Raw genomic sequence first — 17,355 nt, forward strand, 5'->3', positions numbered from 1 at the left:
TTTCTTCCTTTCTTCCTTTCTTTGCAGTGTGATAGACACTAAATTTATTTTGTCCAAGAGACAGAGCCGTATATCAGTATCCTTCAGCACAGAAGGAGAGCTGGGCAGCCTACATTATAACAGAAGAATCCAGACAACAACAACAAAAAAAGATTTCTGCGTTTATGTGAGCAGGAAGGCAGGGGCCAGGAGAAACCACAACAGAGGAGAGAGAGAGAGAGAGACGGGGAGAGAGCACGGCACAGCACAGCACAGCGCAGCACACAGCAGCTAATCCGGACAGCCGAATAGGAGGAGTGTGGAGAACTGAGGAAGGGAGAGAGAGGCTGCATTTGCAGAACTGCACAGAGGGGAGAAAAAAGGAGGGGAGCAGACCTGCACTATGAGCTATCCAAAGTATGAGAGGCTTGAAGAAGATGTGCCTGGCACTCAGAATCCACCCCCCTACTCTGAAAACCAGCAGTATAAAGAGCCTGATGTGCTGAAATCTCCTGCCAGGCCACCATCCCCCATGGGCTATGGGGCATATCCCCCTGAGCCACCCCAGTACCAACCATATTATGGCCCAACTGGCACAGGACCCAACCAAGGCCCAGTCCTTCAGCAGCCACAGACCATCATCATCACAGCCGTCGAGCCCAGCGAGGAACCAGATTACATGGCCTACTCCATCTTTACCATGTGTTGCTGTTGCCTAATCTTGGGCAGTTTTGCCATCCTTTTCTCTAGACGGGTAAGCCTGTGTGTGCATGTGTTTAAGAGAAAGAGAGAGGCTGTGCTAGAATAGCAGAGGGAGAGGTGCCCCATCCCCTTACCTTTCGTGATGCACCCGTTAGTAGTTTATAGAACATTATGCAGTGGGCAGTGTTTTTGCTATAATTGGGAGGGGGGAGGGAATCAGGGCTTCTAGATTTCATTAAGGCCCTTTCTCCATGTATTTCAAGCACTTGCATGATGTGCTAGATGTAGGAGTGAGGCCAGGAAAGGGGACCAATAAAGAGAAAAGAACAACAGAACACAAAGTGGCTGGTGGTTACAGAGAGAGCAGATGTGGAGCTTGCTAAGGGTCGTGATTCCTCTTAGGCAGTAACGTCTGGAGGATTAGCTGTGTTCGTCGGTTAGAGCAAAATACAAGAGAAATTCTCACAGCCCCTGTACCAGCCAACTGACCCCACAGACTAGAATCCCCTTGGGTGTTTTATCTGAGCCACCCCTGAACGCTGGAATATCCGAGCATTGTTTCTGTCTGGGTTTTGCTAATAGGGAGTGCTTTACTGTAACTGGGAATGTGGATAAATGGGAAGGCCTTTAGCAAGAGTAAAGTTACCAGAGCAGTTATGCATGTCAGCACTTGGCAAGATAATCATCTGGAACGTTCTGTCAAGCAGGGAGAACTGTAACCCCTTAGTTGCATGTTTGGATCAGGTTCTGGTTCTCCAACTGGCGCGATGCTACTGGTGACTAATGGGCAAAGCCGGCTCCAGGTTTTTTAGGGCCCTTGGGCAACGTCCCCTCCCTCAGGGAGTCTACTTTCTCACCATCATTGTCGCTCCTCCTCTCCTCTTTCTCCTAATTGCTGCCACTTGCTTGACAGGCATAAAGCCAGTGGGCAAGCAGGTAGTCGCATGTATTGCTCCTTCTTCTCACCACCAGTGTTGTCTGGGACAGAATGAGAGGTAGGTGAACAAGAAGGTTGCAATGTTGAGGAGGAGGAGGAGGAACAAGTCCAGGGGCTCTTGTCAGTGGGCCCCTGCTGGGGGGTGGGCCCGCAGCACCTGCCCAACCATGCCTACCTTTGACTGCCAGTGAGATCCATCATGTGGAGAGGAGTGAGACAGCACCTCCTCCACCCTCACCCCCATGCCATGTTTCAGACAGATGTGCATCTCCACAATTTGAATACAAGCCTAGGCTGGCCAGGTGCCTTACTTTACATACAAAGGACATTCCTCTATCTGAAGAGCTCTGTGAGCACAGTTCTCTGTTTGAAGGCATCCTCTTTTTTGATGGGCTGTCCTGTCCACGTCTGTGTTTAAAGTCAAAGTATAAGGAGGGAGAGCAGCAGGGGCTTTGAGGTCGGCCTCTCAACAGTTAGCATCTAGACAGCAGACTGTGAAATGTAATGTAAAAAGGTAAAGGTGTCCCCAACCAGTCATGTCCGACTCTAGGGTGTGGTGCTCATCTCCATTTCTAAGCCGAAGAGCCAGCGCTGTCCGAAGACGCTTCCATGGTCATGTGGCCAGCATGACTGAACACTTCTATTTAAATTATAGCTATGATTTCTAAATTTGCATTGATACATATAAGTTAGCATATGCAAATTTGTGTCCTCTTTGTCCTCTTTTTTTGGTGATGCATAAGTGGCCACCCTAGTCTGCACACTTAAAACCAAAGGGCATATGCTTACAATCATGTTGTCAATTCCCCAATTAAAATATCAGAGTCCACTGCATGAATTAGGCCTACATGCCTTCGATATCACAGGCACAGGCTATGCTCAAACCTTCCATCTCTCCATGAAGGTGCAAGGATGTTGGAGTCAACTTGGAGGAGGGCATGTTTGCTCTTGCTCCCCTCCATGAAATAGGCCAGGTCAGGGGAAAATATCACCTGTCAAGGTTGTTTCTGAGTGCAGGGAGTGGAATAGCAGTTCAGATTCTGAAGGAGAACCACCTAGGGATGGCAGAAAATTCCACCACGGATTCCAGTGAGGCCGGATTGTTTAGAATCCAGCCCCCTGGAATCCGTGGCGGCATGGCCCCCTATACCCCCATGGAATCCCCCTAGGACGGCACTTACCTGGGGTGGATGTGGTGGCGGCGGTGGTTCTGGCGGTGGCTCCGGCAGCTGGTCTCCTGGCCGGCCGTGGCCGGGCTGCTACGGCCGCCATTGCCATCCTTGCAGCCGTGATAGGCTACGTAAGAATTTACGTAGCCTATCACAGCTAACCCCCCCCCCCAAAAAAAACCCAGCGTACACAAATGACGGCGGCTACGGCGGCCGCCATTTGCATTTCCTATTTTTCACCATTCTAGCCTACGTAAATATTTATGTAGGCTACAACTGCGAAAAATAAAGGAACACAAATAGTGTAGTGGGCGTTATTTGCGGTTCCCTTTTTTTCGCCGTAATTGCCTACGTAAATATTTATGTAGGATAAAACAGCGAAAAATAGGGAACGCAAATGGCGGCCACCGTAGCCACCGCCATTTGCGTATGCTGTTTTTTTTGGGGGGGGTTAGCCATGATAGGCTACGTAAATTCTTATGTAGCCTATCACGGCTGCCTGGCTGGACGCAAATGGCGGCCACTATGGCAGCTGCCATTTGTGTCCGCAGCAGCCCGTCCGCAGCCGGAAATCCGGCTGCGGATGGCCCTGGCCGGCTGTTCTGCGGCCTGGCCTCGGAGCGGAGCTGGCCATCGAGGATTCTGGGGGGGAAGACCGGATCACCTCCCCCCTGCCCATTGAGGATTCCGGGGGTAGGGACGGAGCACCTCCCCCCCCACCGCAAAAGATTCCGCGAAAACGTGAGTTTCGTACATCCCTAGAACCACCAGACATGGGGGAGGTGTTTTCCCAGTCTAGTCCAGACATGACTGGCCTTGCTTCTCAGGTTACAAACACCCAGCTGGCTGAGGAGGATAGTTCCTCTTCACATACGCCTGTGAGAGAGCAAACAGAAAGAGGCTGAGGTGGAGAATCTGACCTAATAGATGACAGGTGCAGGTGCAGGCCCAGAGCAAAGAGAGAGAGAAGGCCGGGGTGGAACTTAGATGGTCTACCCGATTGGCCTTGCGTGAGAAGCTGCGCTCAGAAGCCTCATGGGAGAGAGGTTCCTCCCGCCCTTAAGTTAGGCTAGTGAGACTGCCTTTCTCTTCAAATGGCAGGCAACTTTCTTAACTACCTTTTGAATTCCCCTGAAGACATTCCTTTGTAGACTGAGAGTCTCTGAGAATTTGCATCTGTATGTCCCTATGAAGTAATGGATTAAAAGCTGTAGATTGAAGCCTCTCGTCTGTGTTTGTCTTCAGCATTGAAATAAGGTGGGGGCTAAAGGAATCCTGACACCACCCAATTGAGCCCCCAAAGTGGCCAAGTTGTGAATATTTGTGAAAAGGGAGGGGGAAGGTATGGGAGGAGATGGAGTGCCACACTTGTATATTTGATTCTCCAGCACAATAATTTTGTACAGAAGTGCTCAGTGTTTTGAGCCTCGGACCCATCTTGTTCCTGCAACATGCAGTCGTAAGTTTCTTTTTCTTCTTTTTACTCTATCCATCTTGTATTCCTCTCCTTCTATTTCCTCTCTCTCCTCCCCATCTTTCCCCATTTTTCTCACTTCTTTTAAAGCAGTGTAAACAATACATGTGCCAATGAGGGGAGATTATGACAAAAGGTTTTGAAAGTGTGACATACTTTGACAATTCCCATTCTGGCTGAATGGGGGAATAGCTTGTCAGCTGCTACACGACAGATCTCACCAACAGTCAAATCTGTGGGCAGTATCCTATACTGCCATTGTGCTCCTGTTGATTGTATTGCACATGCGGGACTCACCCCTAGTGCAACGGGAAGCTAGCACATCCTACAGCAACTCTGGAAATGTGGGGGGTGGACACTCATTTCTGGAGCAGGACAGATCAGCAGAGCTGCCTCATTCTGGGTATTTATTTATTTATTGAATTTCTTAATCACCCATCTGGCTGGTAACTCAGCCACTCTGGGCGATGTACAACAGTACAATTTAAAACAGTAAAATTACACATTAAAACATCATTTAAAAATACCCTAACCCACCCCAAATGCCTGCCTGAACACCCACATTTTCAATGCATGGTGGAAGCTCGTTAAAGAGGAGGCATGGCAGAGTTCCCTAGGGAGGGAGTTCCACAGAGTGGGGGCCACCACAAAGAAGGCCCTCTCCCGCATCCTCACCAGCCTAGCTGTCCTGGCTGATGGGACAGAGAAAAGGCCATCCGAGGCTGATCTTGTTGAGTGGCCTGTCTGGTGTTGCTGGAAGCACTCCTTGAGATAGGCTGGGCCAGAACCGTATAGGGTTTTAAAGGTCAAAACCAACACCTTGAATTTGGCCCAGCAAACAACTGGTAGCCAGTGTAACTCCTTCAGCACCGGAGTGATATGATCACGCCAGCGGCTGCCTTTCATCAGGTGAGCAGCCGCATTCTGCACTGGCTTTCCACTGGTTTCCATTTGCTTAAGGATCTGCTAGCTTCCCGTTGCACTAGCAGTGAATCCCACTAGTACACGGGCAGCATTGCAAACTGCTCTGTGCCTGCAAAATCCCAGAGAACCATCCAAATGGACAGTTTGAGGCTCAGCCAGAGCATACGGCCTAAGGCCCAAGTCTTGTTATGTTCTGCTAGTCTACTGTCTCAGCCTACTTGGTTACCTCTAAGTGTCTGATAGCTAATGAATCATCCTTTTGTCTCAGTGTAACACAAGGGACCACCATCCTCTGCATCTCAAAAGTATCCTCCAGTTGCATTGTTTTCACTCACCTATCACTTCTCTCTCTTTCTCCTCAGACTCAAAATGCCAACCGTGTTGGAGATGTCGCAGCTGCTCGGAAAAACTCCAGGATCGCGCTCAGCTTGTCCCACACGTCACTCGGGGTGGGACTTGTGTTGATTATCCTATATATTACCTTTGTGATGACCTCTTCAAAGTAGACAACCCATCAGCCACCAAAGCACTACTGAGGATGTGTAATGCAACCGTCATATTGAAAAGGCCTCCCCACTGATGAATGTCAGAGAAGTCCTGGCTTGGCACCATGTTCTTTGTACCATCCCATAAAAGGATGTGCTATGGGTTGGTTCACACATAAAACCTCGACATGATGTGGATTCCGTACACTTGACTTGATAGCCAGAAACAGATTGAGTGAACTACAAAGCATTGCATTGACACATCAAATGATCTGTAAGTTCTAGCTACAGCTAGATTTGCAAGGTCCCATCCACATCAAATGATGGATGTTGCCTGTGATCCAAAACCTTAAAATCATGAGATGGGTTTAGATCACCTCCTGTCATGCGTGTCTCATACTTCATCCCAGTTTTTCTTCTTAGTAGTCTAGATTCCACCCTCCAGCCTTCTCCTCTGCCTTTTGTTTCTCTAGACCAGGGATTGGCAACATGTGGCACTCAAGATGGTTTGGGCTACGACTCCCATCATCCTTCACCATTGGCTATGCTGGGTAGGACTGATGGGAGTTATAGGCCAAAACATCTGGAGAGCCACCAGTTGCCCACCTCTGCTCTAAACCATTCCCTTTTCCAAGTCTCCTCCCTAGTTCCCTTTGGTCTGCTGTCCTTGATCTCCAAATTTCATGACAAAAACAAGGGGATGCTTATAGAACACCCCTTTTTGTATAACCAAGTTGCTGCTGGGCCCTACCCCATTACAGATTGCTCTACTACAAGGTTATGGAATCTGGCGCTATACTGATATTTTGGAATACAACTTCCATCAGCCCCACTTCAGCCAGGATGGCCTATGGGCAGGGATGATGGCAGTTGTAGTCCAAAACATCTGGATGGTTGGGGAAGGCTAATCTATGCCCTCTCCCTACTACTCAAAGATTTTACTTTTAGAGGCCAATGGGATGGAATTGAAGACTGGTAATGCCAGCAACTCATGGTTACAAAGTGCTAAGAAGGTATTCCCAAATGGCAAATATAAGGACACTGGTTTATCAGAGATCAGAAAATTGGGCCTGTCCCTGGATCTTACCTGTTGTGCCTCCTCATGCAACTGCCTCCTCTTTCCCTAGACCCTTCTGCCTGCCCCACTCTTTCTATCTCTCTCTCTTGCATCAGAGCAGTTCGGCCAGTGGTCTCCTGTGCCCCGCTGTGGCCACTGGGGCAACTCAGCCAATCACTGCCAGTGGTTTCATTGCCATGATAAAAAAATTTCCGTGCATTTCTATCTAGATACTATGAATCATATAGATACACACTTATGTCTATATATTATATACATACATACACATATACTATTTTCTTTAAAGTTTGCATTTAATTGTGATTGCTAATTAAAAACAAACACACCAAATATGTTTCCAGTTCTGAATCTGCACTGACGTTAAATGACCAAAAGTAAAATATTAGGGCTGATGAATCAATGTATGATTCATGAGCAACTGAAAAATGGGGACGTTCCTTGGATTTTCACAGGGCTATCCCCTGGAAAAAAAATTAGCGGCCTTGTTGAAGATGAATGCCAAGAGGGGCCTGGTTTGGAATGAAGAATTATTGGAATGAACCTGAAGAAGAGAGTATAAATCGCCCTTGAAGACGTCACGTATAGGTGGAAGGCATTATTATTCACTGCAGTAAAGTCTAAATTCTGCACCAGCTCGGAATTCACCCTCTCTTTGCTTTCCTTTAATGTGTTGGTGCTATCTGCTGCCAATTGTCAGAAAGGAACAATTTGCCTCTATCATGGACCAAGTGAGGCCTAACTGCCCAGCCCAAATCCCTTGTCATGGAGGTCCTCTGTGGGCTGTGCTGCCGACTAGGCCATGGCCAAAGGTCAAAAACAGGGAGAAACAGGGATGAGGGCAGGAAGTGCTGTGTGAGCAATCTTGGCACCATGTGGACATAGTATTATTTTTCCTCTTGATGCTACCCTTGACAGCGATGGTGTTGCTAGAAACTTTTGTAAGCTGCTTTGAGAGCCCCTTGGGTCAGTGAAGTGGGATATAATTATTCTAACTAAATAAATATTATATGATCATGGTGATTTTTTCCCTTTATATTTTAGTTGAAGTGCTTTGGGTTTCCCACACTGGAAAAGGAAAGCAGGATGGTACCCAAACGGCAAGCTTTTCTGGGGAGGGAATTGCACAGAAAGGGTGCCACCACTTAGAATAGAATCATAGAATCATAGAATAGTAGGGTTGGAAGGGGCCTACAAGGCCATCGAGTCCAACCCCCTGCTCAATGCAGGAATCCAAGTCAGAGCATCCCTGACAAATGGCTGTCCAGCCTCGTCTTGAAGGCCTCCAGTGTGGGAGAGCCCACCACCTCCCCAGGTAATTGGTTCCATTGCCGTATTGCTCTGACACTCAGGAAGTTTTTCCTGATGTTCAGTCGGAATCTGGCTTCCTGTAACTTGAGCCCATTATTCCGTGTCCTGCACTCTGGGATAATCAAGAAGAGATCCTGGCCTTCTTCTCTGTGACAACCTTTCAAGTACTTGAAGAGCGCTATCATATCTCCCCTCAGTCTTCTCTTCTCAAGGCTAAACATGCCCAGTTCTTTCAGTCTCTCTTCATAGGGCTTTGTTTCCAGTCCCCTGATCATCTTTGTTGCCCTCCTTTGAACCCTCTCCAGCTTGTCTGCATCCTTCTTAAAGTGTGGTGCCCAGAACTGGACACAGTACTCCAGATGAGGCCTAACCAGTGCTGAGTAGAGGGGAACTAGTACTTCCCGGGATTTGGAAGCGATGCTTCTATGAATGCAGCCCAAAATAGCATTTGCCTTTTTTGCAGCCACATCACATTGTTGGCTCATATTCAGCTTGTGATCGACGACAATTCCAAGATCCTTCTCGCTCGTAGTGTGGTTGAGCCACGTATCCCCCATCTTGTAACTGTGCATTTGGTTTCTTTTTCCTAGGTGCAGAACTTGGCATTTGTCCCTATTAAATGCCATTCTGTTGTTTTCTGCCCAGCACTCCAGTCTATCCAGATCACTTTGAATTTTGTTTCTGTCTTCCAAAGTATTAGCTATCCCTCCCAATTTTGTGTCATCTGCAAATTTGATCAGCATTCCCTGCACCTCCTCCTCCAAGTCATTAATAAAAATATTGAAGAGCACTGGGCCCAGGACTTAGGAGGCTCTTGGATGGCCGGGGCACCTGGAGAAGGGAGCAGGTATTCTTTCAGGTATCTGGGTCCTAAGCTGCATGTGGGGCTTTAAAGGTAAGCACCAGCACTTCGGATTGTGCTAGGAAAGGGACTGGAGGAGGCTATTGAAGATCTTAACGGAGGCTTTCCAAAACTCCCACGGTATGCCTCGTCTACGATGGTGCATCTAAAATAAAGAAGGTATGCTTTTTGTCCCCTTCAGAAATTCCTGTCTATTCATATGCAAAGTTATGTGTGGCCAAAAAGACTCTATAAAACAATAACCAATATATTGTATGGTATCAGCATGTTTTCCCCTATAGGGCAAACAGCAGCTAAAGGAAGGCAATTCAGAGCAGGAAAATGGTGCAGAGAAGAAAGGGTTGACCCCAGGGGCGGGCAACCAGAATTAGATGGGTGGGGCAGATAACCCCCCCCCAGCTTTCCATGGGTCAAATGATGTCAAAGGGGCACAGCCACATGCCCTGATGTCATTTGGTCTCTGGCAGGTGCATTGGCAGGATGATCCTCCTCGCACATCCACCGGGAACTAGCTCCAGTGTGCATGGGTCTTCTCTCTTCGCAGAACGCCCACGTATAACAAAGCTGTTTCACCTGCCCCCAATGGGGAGAGAATGCAGGGCAAGTGAAGTTGCTCAGCCTGGCTTCTCACATCCTTCGCGGTCGTTGTACAAGCGAAACCCACTTGTCCAGGGCTTGCAGGATCTCCTGAAAGTGCTGGACAAGTGCACAGTGCCCATTCCCCCAATCCTCTTGTTATCTCCAATCTGTGATTGGAAATAACAACAGGATTCCCCCGTGTGCTGTTCACCCTCCATTGGGAGGGGGAGCTGCAAGCAGGGAAATCTCCTTCTGTGCAGTTCAGAAATAAGGGGATTCCTCACCCTGTCTCCTCCCCCAAGCCTCTGGTAGCATCAAGCCAGTGGGTGGAGCACCTGGAAGGAGCCCAAGACTTTGCAGGCCAAATGGGCAACCTCTGTAGGCTGGATTAGGCCCACAGGGTAGAGGTTATCCACCCATACAGTATCCCAACACTGTGACCCAGATCCTAACTGGGATGCCCACAGTCTGCAGTTAATGTTTTTTGTGTTCTTGTTTTTTAACAGCAGGATATCCAGTCATAGTTCTCCCAAAGTCATCTCTATGAAATTGGGCCTAAGGCTTTACATGAAAAGCCCGTGTAGAACAATTGGAGATATAAAATAAGGGATATCAAACTAGTTTCAGTAGGATTTAAAAAAAAAACACTTTTGACAGGTCCTGTTGTCTTGATCCTGTAGCATTACCTTTTATCTTTACTATCTTTTGCTTTCACAGTGGAATGCTGCATCTTCCCTGCTCTAAAAAAAAACTCACTGAAAGTGCTGCTTAGACACAGAAGCAAAACTGGAGGGTCACAGCATCTTCTAAGGTAGGGCTGTGTACCACTTCGGCCCAAGGCCCGAACCCTGACTCAAAGCAGGCTTTGAGCCCCTTCCGAGGCGAAGCAGAGGGGGCACGAAGTGACCCAGAGTGGGTTGGGGGCTCTCCGAAGCACTCCATGTGCTTCGGAGCCTCGGCATGACGGCCCAGCTGCACTAGGTCCTTACTTGAGCCTCTGCCACCACGTCCGCCACCGCCTCCATTGCTGCCGCCACTGCCATCGTCCTTGCCGCCACCGCCATCACCGTCCTTGCAGCCATCATCCTCACTGCTGCCGGCGAAGCCTCTGTCACTGCCGTCATCACCGTCCTTGCCGCCACGTTCCTGGAAGTTGCCATTTTTAAAATGGTGACTCCCTGCAATAAGAGTTGGCATGCGCATCCAGGCCTCAGGAGTTGGCGGTGGCGAGGGCAATGGCAGCGGTGGTGAGGACAGCAATGGCAGCAACAGAGGAGGCAGAGGCAGCAAGGGAAGGGGTTGTGTGGGGGTGTCAGGGGGGAACCTGAAGCGGGGTTTGGCATCCGAATCCCACTTCGGGTTCAGGGCTAAGTCAGGTCAGGGGGGGCCGAACCTGCCCGAGCTGAATCGGGCCCACCTCTGAAGCCACAAAGTGGCTTCCGAGTCAGATCCGGGGGTCCCTGCACAGCCCTAGTCTTAAGAACCTATAAAGAACCATCAGTAGGGAATGATGAGCACACAATAAATGCTCGTCATATACCTTTTCACTTCATGTAGAAAAAGTCCTAATATGGTGAATGATGTAATGCTTGCATCAAAAAAAAAGTATGATTTTTTCCCTTTCTGAAATATATAAAATGATGCAGATTTAATTAATCAATTTAAGTTAATTAATTAATTAAAGCTCATACAATGAGTCATTTTTTTGACATTTGAGGGGGTGGGACTTTACAAAACAATCCTAATCAATTTTCTTATAACAGAGACAATGCCCTATATGTAGTAATATACTGGATGGTACCTGGATGTTTTCCCCGCACAGGACAAATTGCAGCAACAGGAGGTTAAATAAGGAAAGTGGTGCAGGGAGAAAGGGTTAACTCACCCCCCTTCCTAGAGGGCAATTCATGTCCCCCAGTGCTGTGATCCTGATTGGATATTTGGAAATTGGCTGGGGAATCCTGGGAGTTGTAGGACTTTTTTTCTGTCTAAAGGATTGCAGCTTTAGCGTTGTTTGTTGCCCTATAGGAGCCTTATCAATCATACTGGCCTGGGGTGGTGGGAGTTGTTCCAACACGTGTGAAGGTTACGAGGTTGGGGAAGTCTGCCTTATAACCAGGATTCTCAGGGTGATGAACAAAAATTACTGGCACAAATAAGTTCCAAGATAAAATCCCCAAAAATGACATACATAAATTCAAAACATTGCACAACAATCAAAAGGTCAGTTTACAACAAGGAGAGACAGAAGTCAGAGTGAGCAATGAACAATGCAGACATCTTTTAAAAATAGCACTGCATTAAAACCACTTAACACACTTGAACACATACTATATCAGCACAAATATACAGAGTTCTAAAAACCTTTGCAGATTTTTTTAAAAGAGCTTTGCCTGGTGCCAACCAGACATTAAAGCAGGCACCAGGCAGATACAGTTGAGAGATGTTGCAACATACTGGTTGTAATGTTATTTCACTGAATTTGGAAAAAGAATAAGTTTCATTACAGCCAGGGCTGGTGTCAAGAGTAGGCATGGTTGGTCACCTGCTGAAGACCCCCACCCCCAGCAGGGGTCCACTGACAAAAGCCCCCTGGGCTTGTTCCTCCTCTTGATCATTGCAACTTGCTTGTTCACATGGCTGTCACTCTGGCTTAGACAGTGGTGGTGTTGTGAAGGAGGAGAAGTAAATGCCCCTACCTACTTGCTTCCTGCCTGCCTGCCTGTCAAGCAAGCATCTGAGAAAAGAGGATGGGGAGCAATACCAGCTCATCAGAAGCAGCGCCTTGGCGGAGAGGGAAAAACATCCCCCTACATTTCTCCTGCTAGCCCTTTAGGATGTATCCATTCTTTTGTATCCTTGTGAGGGGTGGAGGACAAGCCAGGATGGCTACCAAAATGGTAGATGGGGACTGCATGGGTGGTGGGGAGATTATTTATTTGTTTTATTTTATTTATTTCATTTCTATACTGCCCAATAGCCGAAGCTCTCTGGGCGGTTCACAAAAATTAAAAGCAAACGGCACACAATAAAACAATTTAAAATATTGTTGTTGTTGTTCAGTCGTTCAGTCGTGTCCGACTCTTCGTGACCCCATGGACCATAGCACGCCAGGCCTTCCTGTCCTGCGCTCTCTCCCGGAGCGTGCTCAAGTTCATATTCATTGCATCCGTGATGCTATCTAGCCATCTCATCCTCTGCCGTCCTCTTCTCCTTTTGCCTTCAGTCTTTCCCAGCATCAGGGTCTTTTCCAGGGAGTTTTCTCTTCGCATTAGGTGGCCAAAATATTGGAGCTTCAGCTTCATTATCTGTCCTTCCAATGAGCAGTCAGGGTTGATTTCCTTTAGTATGGACTGATTTGACCTCCTTGCAGTCCAGGGGACTCGTAAGAGTCTTCTCCAGCACCACAGTTCGAAAGCATCAATTCTTCGGCGCTCAGCCTTCCTGATAGTCCAGCTCTCACAGCCATACATTACTACTGGGAAAACCATAGCTTTGATTAGACGGACCTTTGTCGGCAAGGTGATGTCTCTGCTTCTTACTATGCTGTCTAGGTTTGCCATAGCTTTCCTCCCAAGGAGCAAGCGTCTTTTAATTTCATGGCTACAGTCACCGTCTGCGGTGATCTTGGAGCCCAAGAAAGTAAAATCTGTCACTGCTTCCATTTCTTCCCCTTCCATATGCCAGGAAGTGATGGGGCCAGATGACATGATCTTAGTTTTTTTAATGTTGAGTTTCAAACCAGCTTTTGCACTCTCCTCTTTCACCCTCAACAAGAGGCTCTTGAGATCCTCTTCGCTTTCTGCCATTAGGGTGGTATCGTCTGCATATCGGAGGTTGTTGATAATTCTCCCGGCAATCTTAATTCCGACCTCTGATTCATCCAACCCGGCATTTCTCATGATGTACTCTGCATAGAAGTTAAATAAGCAGGGTGACAATATGCAGCCTTGTCGTACTCCTTTCCCAATTTTGAACCAATCGGTTGTTCCATCTCTGGTTCTTACTGTTGCTTCTTGACCCTCGTACAGGTTTCTCAGGAGACAGGTAAGGTGGTCTGGTACTCCCATCACTTTAAGAATTTGCCACAGTTTGTTGTAATCCACACAATCAAAGGCTTTAGCATAGTCAATGAAGCAGAAAGAGACGTTTTTCTGGAATTCTCTTGCTTTCTCCATGATGCAGCGAATGTTGGCGATTTGATCTCTAGTTCCTCTGCCTCTTCGAAACCCAGCTTGTACTTCCGGTAGTTCTCGGTTCGCATACTGCTGAAGCCTAGCTTGTAGGATTTTGAGCATCACCTTGCTGGCATGTGAAATGAGCGCAATTGTGCGGTAGTTTGAACACTCTTTGGCGTTGCCCTTCTTTGGAATTGGAATGTAAACTGACCTTTTCCAGTCTTGTGGCCACTGTTGAGTGTTCCAGATTTGTTGGCATATTGAATGCAGCACTTTAACAGCATCATCTTTTAGGATTTTAAATAGCTCAGCTGGAATACTGTCATCTCCGCTAGCTTTGTTGTTACTAATGCTTCCTAAGGCCCACTTGACTTCACTCTCTAGGATGTCCGGCTCAAGTTCAGTGACCGCACTATCATGGCTATCAGGAACATTCAGATCTTTCCTGTATAGTTCTTCTGTGTATTCTTGCCACCTCTTCTTAATCTCATCTGCTTCTGTTAGGTCCCTGCCTTCTTTGTCCTTTATCATGCCCGTCTTTGCACAAAACATTCCCTTGAGATCTCCGATTTTCTTGAAGAGATCTCTAGTCTTTCCCATTCTGTTGTTTTCCTCGATTTCTTTGCATTGTTCATTTAAGAAGGCCTTCTTGTCTCTCCTTGCTATTCTCTGGAACTCTGCATTCAGTTGGGTATATCTTCCCCTTTCTCCCTTGCTTTTCGCTTCCCTTCTTTCGTGAGCTACTTGTAAAGCCTCATCAGACAGCCACTTTGCTTTCTTGCATTTCTTTTTCTTTGGGATGGATTTCATTGCTGCCTCCTGAACAATGTTACGGACCTCCGTCCATAGTTCCTCAGGCACTCTGTCTATCAGGTCTAATCCCTGAAATCTATTCCTCACCTCCACTGTATATTCATCAGGGATATGATTTAGGTTTAGTGGTTTTCCCTACGTTCTTCAGTTTAAGCCGAAATTTTGCAAGAAGCAGCTCATGATCTGAGCCACAGTCAGCTCCAGGTCTTGTTTTTACTGACTGTATGGAGCTTCTCCATCTTTGGCTGCAAAGGACATAATCAATCTGATTTCGATATTGACCATCTGGTGACGTCCATGTGTAGAGTCGCCTCTTGTGCTGTTGGAAAAGAGTGTTTGCTATGATCAGCGTGTTCTCTTGGCAAAACTCTATTAGCTTTTGTCCTGCTTCATTTTGTACACCAAGGCCATGCCTGCCTGTTATCCCAGTGATTTCTTGACTTCCTACTTTAGCATTCCAATCCCCTATGATGAAGAGGACATCTTTTTTTGGTGTTAGTTCTAGAAGGTGTTGTAGGTCTTCATAGAACCGATCAACCTCAGCTTCTTCAGCATCAGTGGTTGGGGCATAGACTTGAATTACTGTGATGTTGAATGGTTTGCCTTGGATTCGTACTGAGATCATTCTATCATTTTTCAGATTGTACCCCAGTACTGCTTTTCCCACCCTTTTGTTGACTATGAGTGCTACTCCATTTCTTCTAAGGGATTCTTGCCCACAATAGTAGATGTGATGGTCACCTGAATTAAATTCGCCCATGCCTGTCCATTTTAGTTCGCTGATTCCCAAGATGTCGATGTTCAATCTTGCCATCTCATGTTTGACCACCTCCAGCTTACCTTGATTCATTGATCTGACATTCCAGGTTCCTAAACAATATTGTTCTTTACAGCATCGGATTTTCTTTTCACCGCCAGACACATCCACAGCTGAGTGTCCTTTCGGGTTTGGCCCAGCCGCTTCACTCTTTCTGGCGCTACTTGGAAATACCCTCTGCTCTTCCCCAGTAGCATATTGGACACCTTCCGACCTGAGGGGCTCATCTTCCGGCGTCATCTCTTTTAGCCTTGTGATACGTTCCATGGGGTTTTCTTGGCAAGAATACTGGAGTGGGTTGCCATTTCCTTCTCCAGTGGACCACATTTTGTCAGAACTCTCTGCCATGACCTGTCCGTCTTGGGTGGCCCTGCACGGCATAGCTTATGGCTTCACTGAGTTACGCAAGCCCCTTCGCCACAACAAGGCAGTGATCCATGAAGGGGAATTTAAAATATATAGAACATTAAAACCACAATATAACAATACAACCACAATAAAACCTAGCAGCAGTGCAGGAATTTAAAATACAGGTTTAAAACAGCAAAGCTAAAAGTCTAGAAAGCTAAAATGCCTGGGAAAATAAAAAGGTCTTCACCTGGTGCCAAAAGGAATACAATATAGGTGCCAGGCGAACCTCACTCGGGAGCTCATTCCAGAGCCGGGGTGCCACAGCAGAAAAAGCTCTCCTCCTTGTAGCCACCCACCTCACTTCCTTTGGCAGGGGCTCACGGAGAAGGGCCTTTGTTTTGGGGATCATCCATAGTTATGTATGTTTGTTTATGCAACCAACATGATGAAGGATGGGCTAGTCATGGAAAACCAGAGCATGCATGGGACATTTTTAAGGCATGGAATGTCCTTACTTAAATTGCAACAGGCTTGGACTGATGTCTTATAAAAAGGAGTCATTCTGGTCCAAAGATTTTCCCATTCAAAGAAAGAGAAATGGCAGAGCTGCCCTTGGATCCTCCCACCATTTTTATTGTTGTACGCTGCCTTGGGAGGGCTTCTGCCCTGAAAGGCAGCCAAGAAATATTTTAAAGAGAGAGAGAGAGAGAGAGGGAGGGAGGGAGAGAGAGAGAGAGAGAGAGAGAGAGAGAGAGAGAGAGAGAGAGTCTATCTATCCAACTATTTGCTTAAGCAGTTAAGAGGGGATAGTAGAATCAAGGGGGTGCAAAAAGAAGCGACATGCCATAAAATCCATTTGCTGATGATACAATATTCTGCATTAGAGAACCCTTATCATCTTTGCCTGTTTTGCAAGAGCTAATCTCATATTACAGTATTTGGATTCAAGGTAAATTTTATAAAACCAGATACTATGCCAATCAGTGTTCCACCCATGGTTCTGGAAGCACTTCAATCTACATATCAGTATACAGCAAATGGGTGGCCAGAAAATGGAAGCACTCAGAGGAGTCTGCATTCTTTCATATGGTGCAGATCTGCCTAGAAAACAATCACGTCAATCTAATTGGCTCCACAAAGGCAGAGCAGAGCTAAAAGAGTAGGGGGAAAGTGAACTGAATGTGGCTCATGCAAATTCATACATTTAAAATGGTTGTGTTGTCAATGTTTCTGTTTTATTTTCAACCTGAGCTAGTGATGACCCCCTAGGACACTAATTAAGAACTGGGAAAATTGTTGACTGCCTTCATAGGAAGTAACCAGAGGGCTCGAATAAGTACACGTATGCTTCAGCAGCCAGTATCTCAGGGGTGTTTAACTGTTACTCATCTACACTTGCATAGCAATGCAGCCCAGCTACGGCTTTTTTCTTATGGGAACCATTGCATCATACAAAATGGCAGGCTTTACAAGAAATTAACCTAGAGGACTATACACTAGAGGAAGTAGTTTGGATGACCTGTCAACAAAGGCCACGCACTGACAGTGGTTTTTCCTGTAGGAACCCTCTTTTGTCATTTTGGCAAACACAACAAATTCTACCATCCCTCTTTTGCAGTGTTGGGGGCAGTGGAGTAGCAGAGGCAGGGCTCACAGGGTCAAAGTGCCAGGACATTTTGATTATCAAGGGCAATGACAT

General features: G+C 46.9%; 1 protein-coding gene across 1 annotated transcript; it reads left to right on the top strand.

Moving 5' to 3' along the window:
* The first annotated feature begins 220 nt into the window (after positions 1 to 220).
* On the top strand, positions 221 to 7,780 carry LOC146337855 (uncharacterized). The gene is made up of 2 exons (XM_084815357.1): positions 221 to 733; positions 5,548 to 7,780. The coding sequence occupies exons 1-2, from the start codon at positions 383 to 385 to the stop codon at positions 5,689 to 5,691; spliced, it is 495 nt and encodes a 164-aa protein (XP_084671483.1). The 5' UTR covers positions 221 to 382; the 3' UTR covers positions 5,692 to 7,780.
* Positions 7,781 to 17,355: the final 9,575 nt, after the last annotated feature.

Source organism: Heloderma suspectum, chromosome 10 (genome assembly GCF_057233095.1).
Source record: "Heloderma suspectum isolate Gila_16-S chromosome 10, 16-S_ref, whole genome shotgun sequence".
Classification (NCBI taxonomy): domain Eukaryota; kingdom Metazoa; phylum Chordata; class Lepidosauria; order Squamata; family Helodermatidae; genus Heloderma; species Heloderma suspectum.

Excerpts from the sequence above, each read along its gene's own strand:
- LOC146337855 (XM_084815357.1), top strand. The coding sequence starts at position 383 with ATGAGCTATCCAAAGTATGAGAGGCTTGAAGAAGATGTGCCTGGCACT. Across the intron at positions 734-5,547 it reads CCATCCTTTTCTCTAGACGG|ACTCAAAATGCCAACCGTGT; the intron begins GTAAGCCTGTGT and ends CTTTCTCCTCAG.